This window comes from Procambarus clarkii, chromosome 37 (assembly GCF_040958095.1).
Source record: "Procambarus clarkii isolate CNS0578487 chromosome 37, FALCON_Pclarkii_2.0, whole genome shotgun sequence".
Taxonomy (NCBI): Eukaryota; Metazoa; Arthropoda; class Malacostraca; order Decapoda; family Cambaridae; genus Procambarus; species Procambarus clarkii.
This window is the reverse complement of record NC_091186.1, coordinates 24,025,408-24,050,407: the sequence shown is the minus strand read 5'-3', so window position 1 is coordinate 24,050,407 and position 25,000 is coordinate 24,025,408. Positions and strand designations below refer to the sequence as shown.

General features: G+C 45.3%; 1 protein-coding gene across 6 annotated transcripts in view; it reads right to left on the bottom strand.

Moving 5' to 3' along the window:
* The window catches only part of RhoGAP100F (Rho GTPase activating protein at 100F), a 424,062-nt gene that overhangs the window by 89,364 nt on the left and 309,698 nt on the right, over positions 1–25,000 (bottom strand). For all 6 annotated transcript variants that reach the window (XM_069337262.1, XM_069337263.1, XM_045754600.2 and 3 more), the window contains one exon: positions 11,286–11,399. In XM_069337262.1, the coding sequence (XP_069193363.1) occupies positions 11,286–11,399 (114 nt within the window). The remainder of the gene's footprint in view (positions 1–11,285; positions 11,400–25,000) is intronic.

Below are 25,000 nucleotides of genomic sequence, written 5' to 3'. Positions count from 1 at the left end.
CGCGGGAATCGAATCCGCGCCACAGAATTACGAGTCCTGCGCGCTATCCACCAGGCTACCAAGCCCCTCGAGTGTGTATGTGTGTGTGTGTGTGTGTGTCCAATGCTCATGTTGTGTTCAGTACTATTATTGCCTCTGGTGTCCAGATTTACTTTAGATCCATAAGTGAGTGATTAGATTAGATGTCCCCCGAGCTTCCTTTTAACAAGGCTGTGTTAATTACAGAGCAATTAACCAGTCCGTGAGTAATTACCCTAATTAATTAGCAAGATTTTATTTCTATATATATATTTTTGTAGTATTGATCAATACACTCCTTTAATACAAATCATCTAATTAGCCTAATTAATATTCACAAATTTTTATTTAAAAGTTATTTATTTTTTAGATAAAATTATATTTGTAATTATTTATGTATTAATAATTTATTAATTATTTAATTAATTATTTGTAATTTAATTATTTTGATGGTTCAGGGCAATAGATTTTTCTCATCGCACGTAATACGAATGTCAGAACATCGTTCAGGACTCTAAATAAGGAGACATTGGAATCACATAACACCACCTACACGAGACCCGTCCTAGAGTATGCATCCCAACCCACCGTGAAGACCCCCCCCCCCTCACCTCAAAATGACCTATAAGAAAGTTAGGAAATGTACAGAGGTTTGCACCGAAGCTCGACCTGGAATTATGAGGACCTGATACTGAAGAGAAACAAGGAACATGAGAGAGAGAGAGAGAGAGAGAGAGAGAGAGAGAGAGAGAGAGAGAGAGAGAGAGAGAGAGAGAGAGAGAGAGAGAGAGAGAGAGAGAGAGAGAGAGAGAGACTTCAAAAGAAGACATGAGAGTCATTACATTACACACAAACACACACACTCAGATACGCATACACACACAGCTAGGAAAGTACATTACACGCACATAACATACACGTGCACGCTCACAAGCACAAACAAACAAACAAACAAACGCAAGGGGGACGCTAAAAGGAATGAGCACACATTGTAAACATCTAGTGATGAATGTGACCCTTGACCTTAGGCCGGGCTGGAGAGCCAGGCCTCGCTCTCCAGCTGTCACTCACTCCAGCCAGCTGCATAAACACCACCACCAGCTGCACACACACACACACACACACACACACACACACACACACACACACACACACACACACACACACACACACACACACACACATACACACACACACACACACACACACATACACACACACACACACACATACACACACATACACACACACACACACATACACACACATACCACCACCATCAACTGCACACACACACACACACACACACACACACACACACACACACACACACACACACACACACACACACACACACACACACACGCACACACACACACACGCACACACACACACACCCACACACACACACACCCACACACACACACACCACACACCCACACACCCACACTCGTGCCTCTGGCAATGATCTTTAATGAGTCACTTATGTCGGGAGAATTGCCCAGTTGCTGGAAGAAGGCAAATGTCGTACCGATTTTCAAAAAAGGTGATAGGGAGGAGGCACTTAACTTCAGACCCGTATCACTGACAAGCATCCCCTGCAAAATACTTGAAAGAATAATTAGGCTAAGACTTGTTGAGCACCTGGAGAGCATTGGGTTTGTAAACAAGCACCAACATGGGTTCTGGACAGGGAAATCATGCCTAACAAACCTTTTAGAATTCTATGATAAAGTAACAAGGATAAGGCAGGACAGAGAAGGCTGGGCAGACTGCATATTTCTTGACTGCCAAAAGGCCTTTGATACGGTACCGCACATGAGACTGCTATACAAACTTGAGAGGCAGGCAGGAGTAAGCGGAAAGGCCCTAGTATGGGCGAAGAACTACCTAACAGGAAGGAGCCAGAGGGTAATGGTAAGGGGCGAAAAGTCGGACTGGCGAACAGTAACAAGTGGAGTACCTCAAGGATCGGTGCTGGGACCAATCCTCTTTCTAATTTACGTAAATGATATGCTTACAGGAGTGGAATCATACATGTTAATGTTTGCAGATGACGCAAAATTAATGAGAAGAGTTGTGACAGACGAGGATTGTAGGATCCTCCAAGAGGACTTAAACAGGCTGCAGAGATGGTCAGGGAAATGGCTACTGGAGTTTAACACCAGTAAATGTAAAGTTATGGAAATAGGATCAGGTGACAGGAGACCAAAGGGACAGTACACAATGAAGGGGAACAGCCTACCTGTAACGATTCGAGAAAGAGACCTGGGAGTGGATGTGACACCTAATCTAACTCCTGAGGCACATATAAATAGGATAACGACAGCAGCGTACTCTACACTGGCGAAAATTAGAACTTCATTCAGAAACCTAAATGAGGAAGCTTTTAGGGCGCTTTACACTGCCTACGTGAGACCCGTCTTAGAGTATGCCGCGCCATCATGGAGCCCCCACCTGAAGAAACACATAAAGAAACTGGAGAAGGTTCAGAGGTTTGCGACGAGGCTTGTCCCAGAGTTACGAGGGATGGGATATGAAGAGCGGCTGAAGGAACTGAACCTTACGACACTAGAGAAAAGAAGGGAGAGAGGAGATATGATAGGGACATATAAAATACTCAGGGGAATTGACAAAGTGGAAATAGATGAAATGTTCACACGTAATAATAACAGAACGAGGGGACATGGGTGGAAACTGGAAACTCAGATGAGTCACAGAGATGTTAGGAAGTTTTCTTTTAGCGTGAGAGTAGTAGAAAAATGGAATGCACTTGGGGAACAGGTTGTGGAAGCAAATACTATTCATACTTTTAAAACTAGGTATGATAGGGAAATGGGACAGGAGTCATTGCTGTAAACAACCGATAGCTAGAAAGGCGGGATCCAAGAGTCAATGCTCGATCCTGCAAGCACATATAGGTGAGTACACATATAGGTGAGTACACACACACACACACACACACACACACACACACACACACACACACACACACACACACACACACACACACACACTGCCAGAAATTTGGAAAGCAGCTAACGTAGTCCCGATATACAAGAAAGGGGATAGACAGGAGGCACTGAATTACAGACCAGTGTCCCTAACCTGCATACCATGCAAGTTGATGGAGAAGATTGTGCGAAGAAAGCTAGTGGAACATCTGGAGCGAAAGAACTTTGTAACACAGCATCAACATGGATTCAGGGATGGCAGGTCCTGCCTCACAGGGTTACTTGAATTCTACGACCAGGCAACAAAAATAAGGCAAGAAAGAGAAGGGTGGGCAGACTGCATATTTTTGGATTGTCAGAAAGCCTTTGACACAGTGCCACACAAGAGGTTAGTGAAAAAACTGGAGATGCAGGCTGGAGTGAAAGGGAAGGTACTCCGTTGGATACAGGAGTACCTAAGTAACAGGAGACAACGAGTCAGTGTGAGGGGTGAGGTCTCAGATTGGCGAGACGTTACGAGTGGAGTACCGCAGGGGTCAGTCCTTGGACCTATACTGTTTCTGATATATGTAAATGATCTTCCAGAGGGTATAGAATCGTTTCTCTCAATGTTTGCCGATGATGCAAAAATTATGAGGAGGATTGAAACTGAGGACGATAGTAGGAGGCTACAAGATGACCTAGACAGACTGAGTGAATGGTCCAACAAATGGCTGTTGAAGTTCAACCCGAGTAAATGCAAAGTAATGAAACTAGGTGGTGGAAATAGGAGGCCAAACACAGGATACAGAATAGGAGATGAAGTACTTAATGAAACGAACAGAGAGAAAGATCTAGGAGTTGATATCACACCAAACCTGTCTCCTGAAGCCCACATAAAAAGAATAACGTCTGCGGCATATGCGAGGCTGGCTAACATCAGAACAGCGTTCAGGAACCTGTGTAAGGAATCATTCAGAATCTTGTACACCACATATGTAAGACCAATCCTGGAGTATGCGGCCCCAGCATGGAGCCCGTACCTTGTCAAGCACAAGACGAAGCTGGAAAAAGTCCAAAGGTATGCCACTAGACTAGTCCCAGAACTAAGAGGCATGAGTTACGAGGAAAGGCTGCGGGAAATGCACCTTACGACACTGGAAGACAGAAGAGTAAGGGGAGACATGATCACAACCTACAAAATCCTCAGAGGAATCGACCGGGTAAACAAAGATAAACTATTCAACACTGGTGGGACGCGAACAAGGGGACACAGGTGGAAACTGAGTACTCACATGAGCCACAGAGACGTTAGAAGGAACTTTTTTAGTGTCAGAGTAGTTAACGGATGGAATGCATTAGGCAGTGATGTGGTGGAGGCTGACTCCATACACAGTTTTAAATGTAGATATGATAGAGCCCAGTAGGCTCAGGAATCTGTACACCAGTTGATTGACAGTTGAGAGGCGGGACCAAAGAGCCAAAGCTCAACCCCCGCAAGCACAAATAGGTGAGTACAAATAGGTGAGTACACACACACACACCCACACACACACACCATCAACAGCTACATAAAACACTCTCTGGTGTGAAGTTGACGGACTAAAAGCCATTATAAAATTCTCAGGTTGAACTCAAATTCTCCCTCGAGGGTGTTCAGAGGCAAGAGTGTCACACACCTGGTGCTGACCTCCAGACAATAACACACACACCCGAGTTCGAACCCGAGTTTCGAACTGGGGTTCGAAACTCTGGTGATTGACGTCAATCACGGTTTCTAACTCATGATTACTTGACGTCAATCAACAGGACAACTGAACATGTCAATCAGAGAACATCAATATTTACACTATGTACCAAAATTCTACATAGATTCAACTTTTTTATCATGAATTTCTTTCTTTTCTTCAGTGTTTCTTACCAAGTTTCGAACGCGGAATCTAACCACAATAATAATTTAATAATTTAATTCTGACACGAGATATAATATATTTCTGCCAACTATGACCAACCGATAGTGAGTTACACTGATAATTCTGTCTGTCACTATCAAAGACCCTCCCGTCCCGTCATAGTGAGTCATGGTGGCGACAGGTGGCGCCAGTGACAGCTGGCGCCAGTGACAGGTGGCCTCAGTGACAGGTGGCGCCAGTGACAGGTGGCGCCAGTGACAGGTGGCGCCAGTGACAGGTGGCCTCAGTGACAGGTGGCGCCAGTGACAGGTGGCCTCAGTGACAGGTGGCGCCAGTGACAGGTGGCGCCAGTGACAGGTGGCGCCAGTGACAGGTGGCGCCAGTGACAGGTGGCGCCAGTGACAGGTGGCGCCAGTGACAGGTGGCGCCAGTGCCAGCTGGCCTCAGTGACAGGTGGCGCCAGTGACAGGTGGCGCCAGTGACAGGTGGCGCCAGTGACAGGTGGCGCCAGTGCCAGCTGGCCTCAGTGACAGGTGGCGCCAGTGACAGGTGGCGCCAGTGACAGGTGGCGCCAGTGACAGGTGGCGCCAGTGACAGGTGGCGCCAGTGCCAGCTGGCCTCAGTGACAGGTGGCGCCAGTGACAGGTGGCGCCAGTGCCAGCTGGCCTCAGTGACAGGTGGCGCCAGTGACAGGTGGCGCCAGTGACAGGTGGCGCCAGTGACAGGTGGCGCCAGTGACAGGTGGCGCCAGTGACAGGTGGCGCCAGTGACAGGTGGCGCCAGTGACAGGTGGCGCCAGTGACAGCTGGCCTCAGTGACAGGTGGCGCCAGTGACAGGTGGCGCCAGTGACAGGTGGCGCCAGTGACAGGTGGCGCCAGTGACAGGTGGCGCCAGTGGCAGGTGGCGCCAGTGACAGGTGGCGCCAGTGACAGGTGGCGCCAGTGACAGCTGGCCTCAGTGACAGGTGGCGCCAGTGACAGGTGGCGCCAGTGACAGGTGGCGCCAGTGACAGGTGGCGCCAGTGACAGCTGGCGCCAGTGACAGCTGGCCTCCAGGTGAGGGTATTCAGGTGGGCTCCGCCTGGGAGGAGGAGGAGGTCTTTTACCGTCGAGAAGTAATTAGAGGAATTACCAAGTCTTGAGCGGAGTTTAGAGACGCTAGCGTGACGGATTTCAGTGAAGAAGTTGGAGGAGTCGTTTCTCCACGACACACACACACAAGACACGACTCTAACGTCGGCGACAGTAGACAAGACTGTCACTAACGACGACAGCCCAAGATCCGACAGTTACTAACGTCGGCAGGGGACGCGACTGTCGCTAACGACGGCAACATAAGGTAAAGAGCCTAAATTAATAATGTACAAACTTAAAAAGGAATCACAAACTATTCTAAAATAAGAAAATAGAATTCGTTTTACTAAAGCAAAAAACACCACTACTACTACTACTAATAATAATAATAATAATAAAGCATAAAAAAATCACATTAACATGATGTATCAACAATAAAATTAGTAGAAGTGATGAGGAGGAGGAATTCAATTATGACCCATTCAACTGCTCATCAATTTCCTTAACGATCCACTACATCAAAGTCATTTGAAGAAACAGCAAAGTTCATAAACTGTGCAGACACTGTACTATCATTAGGGCAAACTGAATTTGGAGATGTTGGAGCGGGTTGATTTAGGTTTATATGGAGATATAATTGATTGTTTTTTCAAATGAGAAAAGGAGACAGGGTAAACAATATTGGCTTCTTTTCTCGTCTTCACAAACTTAAGCTGTATCACTAAGCTTATACTGACGTCAAACAGGTAATAAAATATGCTCACGCACACACAAAAACAGAGACGTTTATACACACGCACACACAAAAACAGAGACGTTAATACACACGCACAAACAAAAACACAGACGTTAATACACACGCACAAACAAAAACACAGACGTTAATACACACGCACAAACAAAATCACAGGCATCTATACACACGCACACAAAATATAAGCGCTCACCCTGCAGCCATAGAAAACCCAAAGCACGCGCTCACACACACACACACACTCAAAACCATACGTGCTATCACGCGCGTGCACACACAACGAAACACGGACAAAGTCCCCTCAAGTATAGCAGTCAGTGAAACACACATATACATATCTATACATATCCCTGAACTATACACCTGAATGCCAAGTTTTGACACTGTCAAACTATACAAGATATATTTAATGTCTTGTGGTGTGGACGCTGTGAGATATGAATCAGATATCATGTGTTATGATATCGCTTCCTGAGCTCAATGTCGACGCCTCTGTGTTCGCCTGCTGCCGCTGCTATCTTCCGGGGCCAGGATTAAGTCTTATAGTTGCTTTTTTACCTCACCAAGAGATATCGTAAATGAGTGTGTTGATGCTATCGTGGGGTGTAGTTGGTGGTGTGTGGTGGTGAATGGTCACCACCTTCCCTACCCTTCACCATCTTCCCTACTCTTCACCACTTCCCTACCCTTCACCATTCCTCTCTATATCCTTCACTACTCACCTCATCGCTAACCCATCTTCACTACACTCTCTCTCATCGCCAATGAATAAACTGCGTAAGACAAGCTAACGCTTATTCATCATGTATAAAATAATAAGCTGGATGAACTTCAGTGAGTCTGGCATTCAGCGAGATTGGAAATAGGTCTTCTTGCCCATTACATGCAAAGCGGGAGCTCTGAGAGCGCCTTATCCACGACATTGCACTCCGAGCATGTTACAGTGTTACAGTGTTACATGTTTTAGTGTCAGAGTGGTTGACAAATGGAATGCATTAGGCAGTGATGTGGTGGAGGCTGACTCCATACACAGTTTCAAGTGTAGATATGATAGAGCCCAATAGGCTCAGGAACCTGTACACCTGTTGATTGACAGTTGAGAGGCGGGACCAAAGAGCCAGAGCTCAACCCCCACAAGCACAACTAGATGAGTACAACTAGGTGAGTACAGTAATATACTGTACAATTACCACTGAGAAATTCCAGTCAGTTAACAACGCTGCCTCTACTAAATATGTTCAGAGAATTTGATAACTGACACAGATAATAAAAATTAAAACAGTCTAATAGCCAACCAAAATCTCTAAAGAAGTTTTAACTCCACAAAGAACAACTTGGAGTATGAGATATAGAGCAGGGCATTAAACTCACCCACCCAGCCAATCAGAGATATAGAGCAGGGCATTAAACTCACCCACCCAGCCAATCAGAGATATAGAGCAGGGCATTAAACTCACCCACCCAGCCAATCAGAGATATAGAGCAGGGCATTAAACTCACCCACCCAGCCAATCAGAGATATAGAGCAGGGCATTAAACTCACCCACCCAGCCAATCAGAGATATAGAGCAGGGCATTAAACTCACCCACCCAGCCAATCAGAGATATAGAGCAGGGCATTAAACTCACCCACCCAGCCAATCAGAGATATAGAGCAGGGCATTAAACTCACCCACCCAGCCAATCAGAGATATAGAGCAGGGCATTAAACTCACCCACCCAGCCAATCAGAGATATAGAGCAGGGCATTAAACTCACCCACCCAGCCAATCAGAGATATAGAGCAGGGCATTAAACTCACCCACCCAGCCAATCAGAGATATAGAGCAGGGCATTAAACTCACCCACCCAGCCAATCAGAGATATAGAGCAGGGCATTAAACTCACCCACCCAGCCAATCAGAGATATAGAGCAGGGCATTAAACTCACCCACCCAGCCAATCAGAGATATAGAGCAGGGCATTAAACTCACCCACCCAGCCAATCAGACGAGCCAAAAGAAACTACATAACATTAACTTTCTTAATCGTAAAGAAGATTCAAAGTCATTTTATGCCATTTACTTATATCTTCCCATTCATGCCTATATGAGAAGTAAAACCCAAGATACACGACTCGGTAGGGCGCTTAGAAGGTAAGACCGACCAAGTTATAGGGCAGACGAAGAAAAGGCGACCAACACTCTTGAAGGAATAGCTTACATCAAAAACACAGGCGTTCACACACACACACACACACAAAAACACAGACGTTTATACACACGCACACACAAAAACAGAGACGTGTGTCTCTGTGAACATGTGTGAACACTCTGTGAAGTGTGAACATCAGCGTTCACACTAGAGAGTCGAGAAATCACAATACTCGCGCAAATATTTGAAGCAGAGGAAGTGAATGAATTTTGGGATATTCCGGCAACGTGGGACATAAACAGGGAGAAAATGGACAAACTCAATTTTTCAATTGGCTTCTTTTCTCGTCTTCACAAACTTAAGCTGCACCACTAAGCTTATATTGACGTCAAACAGGTAATAAAATATGCTCACGCACAAACAAAAACAGAGACGTTAATACACACGCACACACAAAAACAGACACGTTAATACACACGCACACACAAAAACAGACACGTTAATATACACGCACAAACAAAAACAGAGACGTTAATACACACGCACACACAAAAACAGAGACGTTAATACACTCGCACAAACAAAAACAGAGACGTTAATACACACGCACAAACAAAAACAGAGACGTTAATACACACGCACACACAAAAACAGAGACGTTTATACACTCGCACAAACAAAAACAGAGACGTTAATACACACGCACAAACAAAAACAGAGACGTTAATACACACGCACACACAAAAACAGAGACGTTAATACACACGCACACACAAAAACAGAGACGTTTATACACACGCACACACAAAAACAGAGACGTTAATACACACGCACACACAAAAACAGAGACGTTAATACACACGCACACACAAAAACAGAGACGTTTATACACACGCACAAACAAAAACAGAGACGTTTATACACACGCACACACAAAAACAGAGACGTTAATACACGCGCACACACAAAAACAGAGACGTTAATACACACGCACACACAAAAACAGAGACGTTAATACACACGCACACACAAAAACAGAGACGTTAATACACACGCACACACAAAAACAGAGACGTTAATACACACGCACACTCTCAGGTGTGGCCGGAATTCTATTCAGAGCCGTAAAGGAACTGGCAGATGAACTACGTCTACCACTCGAACTCCTTTTCAGAAAATCTTTGGACCAAAGGATAGTTCCTTTAGATTGGAAATATGCAAATGCCAAATCTATTTTCAAAAAAAAGTCAGAAAAAGTTCCGAAGAAAAGTTCCGTCCGATCATCCTAACCTCACATACCTGCAAGGTCTCGGAGAGAATCTTAAGGAAGGAAGCATTTGTTATCTCACAGTGCTCAATATAATACCCACTTAACTTACTTTTGGTCAAAATAGATCCTGCCTTACAATCCTGCTCACATTTGTGGAGAAGATAAACAGCTATTCAGACAAAGGACTTCCGAGGAAAGTCCTCGGAAGTACAAGCAGATGGAATAAATGGTAAAATACTAAAATGATTAAATGGTCAAGATAAGGAAAGCAAAAGGTCGTCATAAATTGAAAAGAATCTGACTTGAGGAATGTGGTGAATGAGGGTACCGCAAGAGTCCAGTTGAGGCCAACCCTTTATTGTCATCTACGTCAATGACGTAGACGAGAATATTGTAAACCACATCATCAAATTTGCTGATGACGCTAAGCTATGTGGTAAAGTAATGAATTAAAATTATGTTGAGGCCTCACAAAGATCTACATGAACTCCACAAATGGTCGGAAGACTGGTAGATGTTTTTAATATTGGTAAATGCAAAACACTGTATGTGGGGCATAACAATGTACATCACAACTATCAACTGAACAACATTACCTTGAAGCAGATTGAAGAAAAATAATTTGGAGTTAGAATTCACGTCATTGAAAGCTGTACAAGTGGGAACTGCAGTAAAAAAAAAGGCAAATAATCCCTAAGAATACTTAAGCGAACCTTTGACTTCAAAGGAAAAATTAAGATACGTATTCAACGGTACAAATATCATCTTCAGAAAGACATTTGCTTTGGAGAATGTTCAACACCGTGCGACAAACATCATTCCAAAACTAAGCCGACCTCTCCTTCAGTCCTGGCCTTAGACCGAGCATGTTCCACAACGCTGCAAGTGCTTCCGCTTCAAGAAGTCTACAAACAGAAGACTTCAGGACTATCCACCTTGCAGAAGCCACAAATAGAAGACAACAGAGAAGCGTGTTAGATACCCACCTTGCTGAAACCACAAATAGAAGACAACAGAGAAGCGTATTAGATACCCACCTTGCAGAAACCACAAATAGAAGACAACAGAGAAGCGTATAAGACACCCACCTTGCAGAAACCACAAATAGAAGACAACAGAGAAGCGTATAAGACACACACCTTGCGGAAACCACAAATAGAAGACAACAGAGAAGCGTGTTAGATACCCACCTTGCGGAAGTCTCCCTGGACGACCATACTCGGGGGGTCCCGGGCCCTGGAGGGTCCTGCCACCTGTCGTCGTGGCGAGGCTGCGAGCTCCGCCCCAACACCATTCGATCCCTCCTGTGGAGAGACACGTGTTAGTCCCACGACTCGCATGAAGGTCTTAGTGAATGTTAGTCGTCAGGCAAGTTAATAATACCAGTCAACATATTAGGTTAATAATACCAGTCATTATACTAAGTTAATAATACCAGTCATTATACTAAGTTGATAATACCAGTCATTATACCAAGTTTTTAATACATATAATACGAACTTGTCATAAGTTCCAGAGGATAGGATTATTGTCCCATTCACGGTATATCCTAAATACCCAACTACTCTCTCTCTCTCACGCTTATCCAAGCACCCTGTCTCATGTGCTTATCCACTCACTCTATCCATTCATATACATCCATCTATATATCAATCTATTTATCCATACATCTATTCATCCATGAGGTCTATCCACTCTCTTTTTCCCCCTCCCTCTCCTCTATCTGTATTTCTCACTTCCACTCTCTATATCTCTCACCCTTTCTCAATAAGAAAAGAAAATTTTTACAATTTATGTTTTCATATTTAATAGTTACCTTTTTATTATTAACATCTTTATTGACAAAATTAATTACAATTTTGCCTAATCTGAGGATTTCGATTAAGTCTTAAGTGAGGATTGTAGCTTTGGGAAGTTAGAAGAGCCGAATGCGGGACGATGCGGAGTGGAGGATAGTATATAGTGAAGTCATGTGTTTATGGTAGTACGGCTGAAGTTTGAATATCAGAACATTTATTTTGGTTTCCACAAAATCAGTGAATAATGTTTGATATTACTTTAAGAAAAGAAAACTGTGTGAAGTTTTTCTTTAAAATTAAAGAATCACCCATCTGATTTGTGTATATATGTGTGTGTGTGTGTGTGTGTGTGTGTGTGTGTGTGTGTGTGTGTGTGTGTGTGTGTGTGTGTGTGTGTGAAGGTGTGTGTGTGTGTGTGTGTGTGTGTGTGTGTGTGGAGGTGTGTGTGTGTGTGTGTGTGTGTGTGTGTGTGTGTGTGTGTGTGTGTGTGTGTGTGTGTGTGTGTGTGTGAAGGTGTGTGTGTGTGTGTGTGTGTGTGTGTGTGTGTGTGTGTGTGTGTGTGTGTGTGTGTGTGTGTGTGCGTGTGTGGAGGTGTGTGTGTGTGTGTGTGTGTGTGTGAAGGTGTGTGTGTGTGTGTGTGTGTTTGTGAAGGTGTGTGTGTGTGTGTGTGTGTGTGTGTGTGGAGGTGTGTGTGTGTGTGTGTGTGGAGGTGTGTGTGTGTGTGTGTGTGTGTGTGTGTGTGTGTGTGTGTGTGTGTGTGTACTCACCTATACTCACCTATATGTGCTTGCAGGATCGAGCATTGACTCTTGGATCCCGCCTTTCTAGCTATCGGTTGTTTACAGCAATGACTCCTGTCCCATTTCCCTATCATACCTAGTTTTAAAAGTATGAATAGTATTTGCTTCCACAACCTGTTCCCCAAGTGCATTCCATTTTTCTACTACTCTCACGCTAAAAGAAAACTTCCTAACATCTCTGTGACTCATCTGAGTTTCCAGTTTCCACCCATGTCCCCTCGTTCTGTTATTATTACGTGTGAACATTTCATCTATTTCCACTTTATCAATTCCCCTGAGTATTTTATATGTCCCTATCATATCTCCTCTCTCCCTTCTTTTCTCTAGTGTCGTTAGGTTCAGTTCCTTCAGCCGCTCTTCATATCCCATCCCTCGTAACTCTGGGACAAGCCTCGTCGCAAACCTCTGAACCTTCTCCAGTTTCTTTATGTGTTTCTTCAGGTGGGGGCTCCATGATGGCGCGGCATACTCTAAGACGGGTCTCACATAGGCAGTGTAAAGCGCCCTAAAAGCTTCCTCATTTAGGTTTCTGAATGAAGTTCTAATGTGTGTGTGTGTGTGTGTGTGTGTGTGTGTGTGTGTGTGTGTGTGTGTGTGGAGGTGTGTGTGTGTGTGTACTCACCTAGTTGTACTCACCTAGTTGTGTTTGCGGGGGTTGAGCTCTGGCTCTTTGGTCCCGCCTCTCAACCGTCAATCAACAGGTGTACAGATTCATGAGCCTATCGGGCTCTGTCATATCTACACTTGAAACTGTGTATGGAGTCAGCCTCCACCACATCACTTCCTAATGCATTCCATTTGTCAACCACTCTGACACTAAAAAAGTTCTTTCTAATATCTCTGTGGCTCATTTGGGCACTCAGTTTCCACCTGTGTCCCCTTGTGCGTGTTCCCCTTGTGTTAAATAGACTGTCTTTATCTACCCTATCAATCCCCTTCAGAATCTTGAATGTGGTGATCATGTCCCCCCTAACTCTTCTGTCTTCCAGCGAAGTGAGGTTTAATTCCCGTAGTCTCTCCTCGTAGCTCATACCTCTCAGCTCGGGTACTAGTCTGGTGGCAAACCTTTGAACCTTTTCCAGTTTAGTCTTATCCTTGACTAGATATGGACTCCATGCTGGGGCTGCATACTCCAGGATTGGCCTGACATATGTGGTATACAAAGTTCTGAATGATTCTTTACACAAGTTTCTGAATGCCGTTCGTATGTTGGCCAGCCTGGCATATGCCGCTGATGTTATCCGCTTGATATGTGCTGCAGGAGACAGGTCTGGCGTGATATCAACCCCCAAGTCTTTTTCCTTCTCTGACTCCTGAAGAATTTCCTCTCCCAGATGATACCTTGTATCTGGCCTCCTGCTCCCTACACCTATCTTCATTACATTACATTTGGTTGGGTTAAACTCTAACAACCATTTGTTCGACCATTCCTTCAGCTTGTCTAGGTCTTCTTGAAGCCTCAAACAGTCCTCTTCTGTTTTAATCCTTCTCATAATTTTAGCATCGTCCGCAAACATTGAGAGAAATGAATCGATACCCTCCGGGAGATCATTTACATATATCAGAAACAAGATAGGACCGAGTACAGAGCCCTGTGGGACTCCACTGGTGACTTCACGCCAATCGGAGGTCTCACCCCTCACCGTAACTCTCTGCTTCCTATTGCTTAGATACTCCCTTATCCACTGGAGCACCTTACCAGCTACACCTGTCTCTCCAGCTTATGTACCAGCCTCTTATGCGGTACTGTGTCAAAGGCTTTCCGACAATCCAAGAAAATGCCGTCCGCCCAGCCCTCTCTTTCTTGCTTAATCTGTGTCACCTGATCGTAGAATTCTATCAAGCCTGTAAGGCAAGATTTACCCTCCCTGAATCCATGTTGGCGATTTGTCACGAAGTCCCTTCTCTCCAGATGTGTTACCAGGTTTTTTCTCACGATCTTCTCCATCACTTTGCATGGTATACAAGTCAAGGACACTGGCCTGTAGTTCAGTGCCTCTTGTCTGTCGCCCTTTTTGTATATTGGGACCACATTCGCCGTCTTCCATATTTCTGGTAGGTCTCCCGTCTCTAGTGATTTACTATACACTATGGAGAGTGGCAAGCAAAGTGCCTCTGCACACTCTTTCAGTACCCATGGTGAGATCCCATCTGGACCAACCGCCTTTCTAACATCCAGATCCAGCAGGTGTCTCTTGACCTCCTCTCTCGTAATTTCGAACTCCTCCAAGGCCGCCTGGTTTACCTCCCTTTCTCCTAGCACAGTGACCTCACCCTGTTCTATTGTGAAGACCTCCTGGAACCTCTTGTTGAGTTCCTCACACACCTCTCTGTCATTCTCTGTATACCTGTCCTCGCCTGTTCTAAGTTTCAATACCTGTTCTTTCACTGTTGTTTTCCTTCTGATGTGACTGTGGAGTAGCTTTGGTTCGGTCTTGGCTTTGTTTGCTATATCATTTTCAAAATTTTTCTCTGCTTCTCTTCTCACCCTGACGTACTCATTCCTGGTTCTCTGGTATCTCTCTCTGCTTTCTGGTGTTCTGTTATTCCGGAAGTTCCTCCACGCCTTTTTGTTCAGTTTCTTCGCTTCCATACATGCCCTATTATACCATGGATGCCCTATGTGTGTGTGTGTGTGTGTGTGTGTGTGTGGTGTGTGTGTGTGTGTGTGTGTGTGTGTGTGTGTGTGTGTGAAGGTGTGTGTGTGTGTGTGTGTGTGTGTGTGTGTGTGTGTGTGTGTGTGTGTGTGTGTGTGTGTGTGTGTGTGTGTGTGTGGTGTGTGTGTGTGTGTGTGTGTGTGTGTGTGTGTGTGTGTGTGTGTGTGTGTGTGTGTGTGTGTGTGTGTGTGTGTGTGTGCTCACCTAATTGTACTCACCTAATTGTGCTTGCGGGGGTTGAGCTTTGGCTCTTTGGTCCCGCCTCTCAACTGTCAATCAACTGGTGTACAGATTCCTGAGCCTACTGGGCTCTATCATATCTACATTTGAAACTGTGTATGGAGTCAGCCTCCACCACATCACTTCCTAGTGCATTCCATTTATTAACTACTCTGACACTGAAAAAAATCTTTCTAACGTCTCTGTGGCTCATCTGGGTACTAAGTTTCCACCTGTGTGTACTCACCTAGTTGTACTCACCTAGTTGTGTCTGCAGGATCGAGCATTGACTCTTGGATCCCGCCTTTCGAGCATCGGTTGTTTACAGCAATGACTCCTGTCCTATTTCCCTATCATACCTGGTTTTAAAATTATGAATAGTATTTGCTTCCACAACCTGTTCCTGAAGTGCATTCCATTTCCCCACTACTCTCACGCTAAAAGAAAACTTCCTAACATCTCTGTGACTCATCTGAGTTTCAAGCTTCCATCCATGTCCTCTCGTTCTGTTACTATTCCGTGTGAACATTTCGTCTATGTCCACTCTGTCAATTCCTCTGAGTATCTTATACGTTCCTATCATGTCCCCCCTCTCCCTTCTTCTTTCTAGTGTCGTAAGGCACAGTTCCCTCAGGCGCTCTTCATACCCCATCCCTCGTAGCTCTGGGACGAGTCTCGTTGCAAACCTCTGAACCTTTTCCAGTTTCATTATATGCTTCTTCAGATGGGGACTCCATGATGAGGCGGCATACTCTAAGACTGGCCTTACGTAGGCAGTGTAAAGCGCCCTAAATGCCTCCTTACTTAGGTTTCTGAATGATGTTCTAACTTTTGCCAGTGTAGAGTACGCTGCTGTCGTTATCCTATTAATATGTGCCTCAGGAGATAGATTAGGTGTTACGTCCACCCCCAGGTCTCTTTCACGCGTCGTTACAGGTAGGCTGTTCCCCTTCATTGTGTACTGTCCCTTTGGTCTCCTATCTCCTAGTCCCATTTCCATAACTTTACATTTGCTCGTGTTGAATTCTAGTAGCCATTTCTCTGACCATCTCTGCAATCTGTTCAGGTCCTCTTGGAGGATCCTGCAATCCTCATCTGTCACAACTCTTCTCATCAACTTTGCATCATCCGCAAACATCGACATGAAGGACTCTACGCCTGTAAACATGTCGTTAACATATACAAGAAATAGAATTGGTCCCAGCACCGATCCTTGTGGTACTCCACTTGTTACTGTTCGCCAGTCCGACTTCTCGCCCCTTACCGTAACTCTTTGGCTCCTTCCTGTTAGGTAGTTCCTTATCCATTCTAGGACCTTTCCCCCCACCCCCGCCTGCCTCTCGAGCTTGAACAGCAGTCTCATGTGCGGTACTGTATCAAAGGCTTTTTGGCAGTCCAGAAATATGCAGTCTGCCCAACCATCTCTGTCCTGTCTTATCCTCGTTATTTTATCATAGAATTCCAGAAGGTTTGTTAGGCACGATTTCCCTGTCCAGAACCCATGTTGATGTTTGTTCACAAACCTAATGTTCTCCAGGTGTGCAACCAGTCGCAGCCTAATTATTCTTTCCAGTATTTTACAGGGGATGCTTGTCAGTGATACAGGTCTGTAGTTAAGTGCCTCCTCCCTATCTCCTTTCTTGAAGATCGGCACGACATTTGCCTTCTTCCAGCAACTGGGCAATTCTCCTGACATAAGTGACTCATTAAAGATCATTGCCAGAGGCACGCTGAGGGCCTGTGCTGCTTCTTTTAGTATCCACGGTGATACTTTGTCTGGTCCAACTGCTTTAGTTGCATCTAGAGTTGTCAACTGTTTCATTACCTCCTCTGCTGTCACCTCTATATCTGATAGTCTTTCATCTAGGGTAACCCCTTCCAACAATGGGAGCTGCTCAGGCTCGGTAGTGAACACTCCATGGAAACTGGCATTCAGTGCCTCGCAGATTTCCTTGTCACTTTCAGTATATGCCCCCTCTGTCTTCCTTAGTCTTGTCACTTGGTCGTTCACCGACATTTTTCTTCTTATATGACTGTGTAGTAACTTAGGTTGTTTTTTCGCTTTGATTGCAATATCGTTCTCATAGTCCCTTTCCCGATGTTCGTCTTATGTTAATGTAATCGTTCCTAGCTCTGTTGTATCTGCTTCTGTCGTCCTCTGTTCTTTGTCTTCTGTACTTCCTCCACTCCCGTCTGCTGGCCATTTTTGCTTCCTGACACTGTCTATTAAACCATGGGTTATTATATTCCTTCTTATTTTTTCCCTTTACCGTTGGTATAAATCTCTCTTCGGCCTCCTGGCATTTCTGTATGACTAGGTCCATCATATCTTGGACTGTTTTTCCTCTAATTTCTTCCTCCCACTGCACTTCACCCAGATAGTCCCTTATCCTCATATAGTCCCCTTTCCTGTAGTCAGCTCTCCTTTCCCAGATCTCTTGTCCCATGGTCATAAGTTTGAATTCCATCATGTAGTCAAAGACTAGGACACAATGGTCACTGGCCCCTAGAGGTATTTCATGCTCTAAATTCTCGATATCTTCTACGTTCTGGGTGAAAATCAGGTCTAATAGGCTCGGTGTGTGTGTGTGTGTGTGTGTGTGTGTGTGTGTGTGTGTGTGTGGTGTGTGTGTGTGTGTGTGTGTGTGTGTGTGTGTGTGTGTGTGTCAGCCTGCTTATAGTGGGACTGAGGGAGTACTGGTGGTTCAAGTTCAAGTATGTTTATTGAGACAAGGAAAAAATACATCTCAAAGGGATAGAGTAGCTTAGGCTATCTCTACCTCCCAGGACTGGAGGTTGTATTTTCTTACGTGTTTTATTGGGTTACGGATAAAATATGAATATCAGAAATAGTTTGTTAATTTTAACATTGGTGAATAATGTTGCATATTAATAAACATAAGAATAAACAGATGTTTACATTTTTTGTTTTCAAAATATTTATAGGGTTAGTGGGGCAGCCAGTGCCAAAGATGGACGTCGAGGTCTGAATGTCACCCCTGGCACGTTTTTCCCGCTTGAATTCTGGCGACCCCCCCCCCCCCCACTAGCCTATGTTCCCCCAGACCATTTCCTCTGCCAATTGAGTGAGATTAGCCCCAAGCATCTGGCCCCCAACTTTGGACAAATAGACATTCTCTCTTACGGGTACAGATAGTATTAGCTGTTTTCTAGCTGTCTGGTAGTTCTCCTCTCTTAAAATGTCTGTTTTGAGACGGAGGAGCGAGCCTTCTTTAGCGTACATGACCGGAAATGTTGTCATGAGCTATGGGTCTCAAGCAGCATCTTTAACTATCCTCTTATAACTTCCCTGCTTCCCGGTTACTCATCTAAGGGGTGTCAGCTTCCCTTATCCCTGGACGGTGTTTATGGGTTCTGCCTGGTGTTCAGGGCCTCACGAATTTGCTCGCTTTACGTTAGGTTCCTTCATCTTCTGTTTAACAACCCAGCGGGTTTTCTTCCTATTGGGGAGTGTTGTACATACTGCTATGGCGGTGTGTCCACTCACAAGATGAGTGGCGCTGCCCAATAAACTCGCCCCTCGGGGCAAAATTTAAAAAAATATTCTGTTTAGTCTAACTGCTCAATCACTTTATTTTTCCAATCCTGCTGTGACCATGCGCTTCCTAGATGCAGGAGGCCATCCCTTGCGAAGACCACAAGAGAGAGAGAGAGAGAGAGAGAGAGAGAGAGTGAGAGAGAGAGAGAGAGAGAGAGAGAGAGAGAGAGAGAGAGAGAGAGAGAGAGAGAAGAGAGAGAGAGAGAGAGAGATAGACAGAGAAAGAGAGAGAGAGAGAGAGAGAGAGAGAGAGAGAGAGAGAGAGAGAGGAGAGAGAGGAGAGAGAGAGAGAGAGAGACAGAGAAAGAGAGAGAGAGAGAGAGAGAGAGAGAGAGAGAGAGAGAGAGGAGAGAGAGAGAGAGTTGACTCAGAAGGGGGAGGTTGTGCGGCTTCTTGGCGCTGTTGTTTTTTTGAAAAATTTCGGAGTTTATCAGCTCGCTGGAAACTGAGCTTAGCGTGTGACGTGTGTGAATACTCAGTGATCGCTGTGGATAGTGTTCTGACAGTGAAAACCGTGTAACCTTCGTGATTTTAGTGATTTTGTGGTGCGTGTTTACCAGGGAGGACTAGATTGAGCCAGGCGCGGGCAGGCTGCCGCCGGCATCGCTCCTCCCCCCCCGCCGAGTCCCAACGGTCAGGTCAGCTGACTGGCCTCTCTCTCGCTGCCAGGTGTCTCTGTGCTTGCCTAGAGTGACTTTTTTTTCTGGGCGTAGCTATGTCGAATCATATTAAGATCTTGAAACCTAGATCTGTGTCTGGATATCTTCCACAATATTTCTGTTGTGTTTGTGGGTATACTACAAGGAAAAAAGAGTTTGTTCAGTGCAAGGAGGATAATTGTCTTAACATCTGTCATACACAGTGCAAGACCGACTCTGGACTTCTGTTTGTACTCAAGTGCCAGATCTCAGGACCCAGCGGGGAATTGCTGATCCTGTGGAGTACGACACGGAAACTGACTTTGCACCACAGCATGACCTGACAAATTCCTTCCTAGCTGACACATCTCCTGATCAACAGGCTGCGTTTATTCAGTTTTACAAACTCTCCCCAGAAGTTTCTCCAACATAGGGAGGCTCTAATTGACATTCTGGGGCTCATTGACTCCTTCAAGGCAGTGTGTGAAAATCAGAACACAGTATCAACAGCAGACACAAGCTGCTCTGCACAAGTGGCCGAGGTTGACAGTTGCTGGTCTAATCACATTGCTAGTAACTCCGAGGCTAAAGCTTGGTGGGACTTCCATCCAAACATAAAGCCTCACAGGAAGCTTTGACCCCTAACTCCGAATCTGCAAATCCATCTGCAGGTCTTCCAGACACATCTTTGTTGCAACCAACACCTTCTGTCACACCAACTGTGGAAACGCACAGTAGTTTAAATACAATACCCAGTGTGACTTCCACTCCTGCTAATTCTGACACCTGGTACCGACATCTACAACTGTCAATCACGCGGTGCCCACTGTACCAGTACAAGGGCCAAATCAAAACTCAACTAGTCAACGAAGGCCTAGAAGGATTGGTCGAAGACATATCCGTCCTTCTCAGCGTTCTCGGCCTTCACACCCTCAGCTACAACATAACCATAATCAGGTATTGCATCACCAACCTCAACAAGACCCTGAACAACACCACCACCGGCCTCCACACCCTCAGCAACACATAACCAGGCACTGCATCACCAACCTCAACAAGACCCTGAACAACAACAACACAGGCCTCCACACCCTCAGCAACACATAACCAGCACTGCATCACCAACCTCAACAAGGCACGGAACAACACAACACCGGCCTCCACACCCTCAGCCACAACATAACCATAACCAGGCACTACATCACCTACCTCAACAAGGCCCTGAACAACAACACCAGCAACACACTCAGCATTGGTCTCATCACCTGAATCAGTGGCTTAAAGTAAGCCCCTGCTCTAAATGCAATCCGCGGGGGCATACAGCTGATACGTGTCGAAGAGATCTCAGATGTAATTACTGCCACCGAACAGGTCATCAACTGGACACGTTGTCGTACCAAAAGGGTCCTGGATAGACAGGAACAAATGTTTAGAGATCTAATCACAGATCAATCTCAGAAATACTCAGACTTGGTGCATACTCTTACTCGTCAGCACCCTACTATCCATACCCAATCCCTGAAGTGTCGTTGTGCCTTATTCAGCTCAGCAGATTTACACTCCACCAGCACAGCAGCAACGAAGTCTGCCTCCATACACAGCAGTTGAATTCTCAAACAACTTGCAGAGATGAGGAGTCAATCGATCAGCATATTGTCTGCCAACATTAGGGGCTTCATGACCAAGTTGGCGATCTCACACACAGCTTTGTGAACACTCATCGTCCTGATGTGGTTGTTGTGCTAGAAACATTTCTAATGACAGGACCCCTGAGAACTTTGCAACAATTGCCGGTTATACCTCATGGTTGCGCCGAGATAGGCAGGGTCAAGGAGGGGGTGTTGCAGTGTGCACCAGCAAATCTGTGTATGCACAACACATTGATGTGGTCATTCCTGGTCATCTTGAAATTATGTTCTTCAAAGTATGCTTAAATCCAGGTACCTCAATTCTCTTATGTGCAATGTACAGACCTCAATGGCAGGGTGCTTCTCCAATCACCTTCCTGATGGACAACCTAGACTCCCTGCTAATGCAGCACAACTGTCAGCACATTATAATTGTAGGTGACCTCAACCAGTATCTTATACAGAGGGATTTTGATGAACTCTTAGCAGTTTTTAACCTTGAAAATTTTGTGAGTTTTCCTACCCACATATCAGGCTCGTCCCTTGATCCTGTCGTAACTGACCTTCCTGCAAATATTGTTAATTGCAGACCTCTGGGATATGTTGGTTCTTCAGACCACCAGGCTGTCTTTACTACACTGGCTATCCCGACAGATCGAGGTGAAGAATCTGTTCGTACTACCTGGCTATGGGACAGAGGGAACTGGCCAGCCCTACGTTCAGAGCTTGAAGTAACTGATTGGCATGCCTTGCTCCAGGGGGACGTGAACAGCCAAGTAAACGCTTTCACCAGTCATATACTGGACCTCCAGTATAGGCATATCCCTCACCGGCAGTATGTGACCAAGCCCACTGATCAGCCTTGGTTTGGATATCGGTGCCGGATGGCAGCTGAAGCCAAAAACAAGGCCTGGAGGAGATTTAAACGGCATCCCTCTGCTCATAACAGAAACATTCATAGACAATCTTGTCGAATAATGAAAGAAGTTCAAAAGTGGGCTATATCCAGATGGGAATCCGAAACTCGAAGAAAACTTGCATCTGGAAGGGTTGGATCCAAGGTCTGGTGGTCCCTGGTGAAGGATCGGCAGGGGTACTCATCTGAGGACACAATCCCACCTCTAAACAGAGAAGATGGTACTGTGGCAACCAGCAATCAGGAGAAGGCTGATTTACTGGCAAACCACTTTGCTTCCAAGATGCAGGTCCCTGATCCTGAACGTCAGCCTCCACATCTTGCCCCATGCACTGTGTCTAAGTTGACTGAAGTGGTTATAAATCAGGCTGAAGTTCTCCATCTCCTTAACACGCTAGACACAAGCAAAGCTGTGGGGCCAGATAAGGTCAGTCCAAGACTACTACGCTGCTGCGCTGACCTGTTGGCTCCACCTCTCACGCGCCTCTTCCAACTGTGCCTAGTTCAAGGAATTTGGCCCTCCTTATGGAAGAAGGCAGACGTTGTTCCAGTGCACAAAAAGAAGAGCCGCTCAGTAGTTGGTAACTACAGACCTGTGTCACTGCTTTCCATTACTGGCAAGATCCTAGAATCATTAATTGCTCAGCAAATGACATCATTTTTTGACCGTCATCGGCTAATTTGTGATCGACAGTATGGTTTTAGAAAAGGCCGATCTGCTGCTGATCTTTTGCTAAATCTCTCCTCTAAGTGGCATCAGTCACTGGATGAGTCCAAGATCAGCTGTGTTGTTGCTCTAGATATAGCAGGAGCCTTTGATCGGGTCTGGCACTCTGGACTAGCAGTGAAGCTTCAAGCTTTAGGCATTGCAGGCTCCATCTTAGTGTTATTAAAAGACTACCTTCAAGAACGGACTCTAAGGGTGGTCCTCAATGGAGCAGAATCCGATAGCCACTCAATTGGTGCCAGCGTTCCACAGGGTAGTGTGCTTGGCCCTCTGCTGTGGAATGTTTATTTCAACGATCTTCTTCATCTCATTCCTGAAGCTCAAGCCTATGCTGATGACTGTACTCTAACCTTTACATACAGAAAGGAGGAAATGCTAACTGCTGCAAGAATCATTAATCACAAACTTTCAGCAATTTCTACCTGGGGTAGGAGATGGCAGGTCACATTTGCGGCTGAGAAGACTCAAGCGATGATGATAACTAGACTGCACATGGCGAATCGGACAGAACTGCAAATGGGTGGCAAATCCCTAGAGTTCACAGAAGAATTTGACATCTTGGGAATGAAGTTCGACTCTTCAATGACAATGAAGAGCCATGTGGTAAACTAGCTAAAAAGGCAGCCAGGAAACTTACAGCACTACGGCGCATCTCATATCTTCTTGACAGCAAGGGATGCAAAACCTTATATGAAGCTCAAGTTCGCTCCCATCTTGAGTATGCACCCCTTTCCTGGATTGCCTGCCCCCCATCTTTCGTCAGACTGTTGGACAAAGTGGAGAGACGGGCTAGAAGGCTTATATCTAGTCTTGACCAAGTCTGGTGGGAACGGTCTGAACATCAGAGCCTGCAACACCGTCGGGACGTTGTTGGTCTTACTGTTATGTACAAGGCCAACATCCTCAAAGTTCCGCACTTGGCCCAACTCCGTGGAGTACCAGTAGTTCCCACTCGTAACACTAGGCTCTCAACCTTCAACAGTCTCATGCTGGAAGTGCCATTCTCAAGAACATCACTCCATCAGCGTTCATTCCTTCCGAGACTTACTCGCATCTGGAACTTGTTCGCTCAACAGATTGATACACGGGAGATCAGGTCAACTGTTCACATGAAGACTCTGGCACACAGCTGGCTACAAGATCATCCTGTTCCTTATATGATTGTTACTTAATGTTTTTTAATGAATAAAGGCTATTCCTTCTAAAGCAAAAAATACCAGGCTCATGAAATAAATGGGCATCTAGGAGTAGGTTTCAACTTAGCTTACATAAGTTAATATATGATAGTTCCCATTGTGTTAGTTTCAAAGTATACTCTTATGTAATAAATGAGTTTCTAGGTGTAGGCTTCAGATGAGCTGAGGTAGGATAACAGCTCTTGCTTGCAGTTTCACTAGGTATGTTATTAGGCATCCCTTATGAATCCTAGTCTTAGTTTAAAAAAAAAAAAAAAAAAAAAAAAAAAGAGAGAGAGAGAGAGAGAGAAGAGAGAGAGAGAGAGAGAGAGAGAGAGAGAGAGAGAGAGAGAGAGAGAGAGAGAGAGAGAGAGAGAGAGAGAGAGAGAGAGAGAGAGAGAGAGAGAGAGAGAGAGAGAGAGAGAGAGAGAGAGAGAGAGAGAGAGAGAGAGAGAGAGAGAGAGAGAGAGAGAGAGAGAGAGAGAGAGAGAGAGAGAGAGAGAGAGAGAGAGAGAGAGAGAGAGAGAGAGAGAGAGAGAGAGAGAGAGAGAGGAGAGAGAGAGAGAGAAGAAGAGAGAAGAGAAGAAGAGAAGAGAGAGAAGAAGAAGAAGAGAGAGAGAGAGAGGAGAGAGAGAGAGAGAGAGAGAGAGAGAGAGAGAGAGAGAAGAGGAAGAGAGGGGAAGAGAGAGAAGAAGAAGGGAGGGAGAGGAGAAGGAGGAAGAGGGAGAGAGAGAGAAAGCAAAGGGAAGAGCGAGTCAAAGAAAGAGGGAGAAAGGTAGAGGAGAGA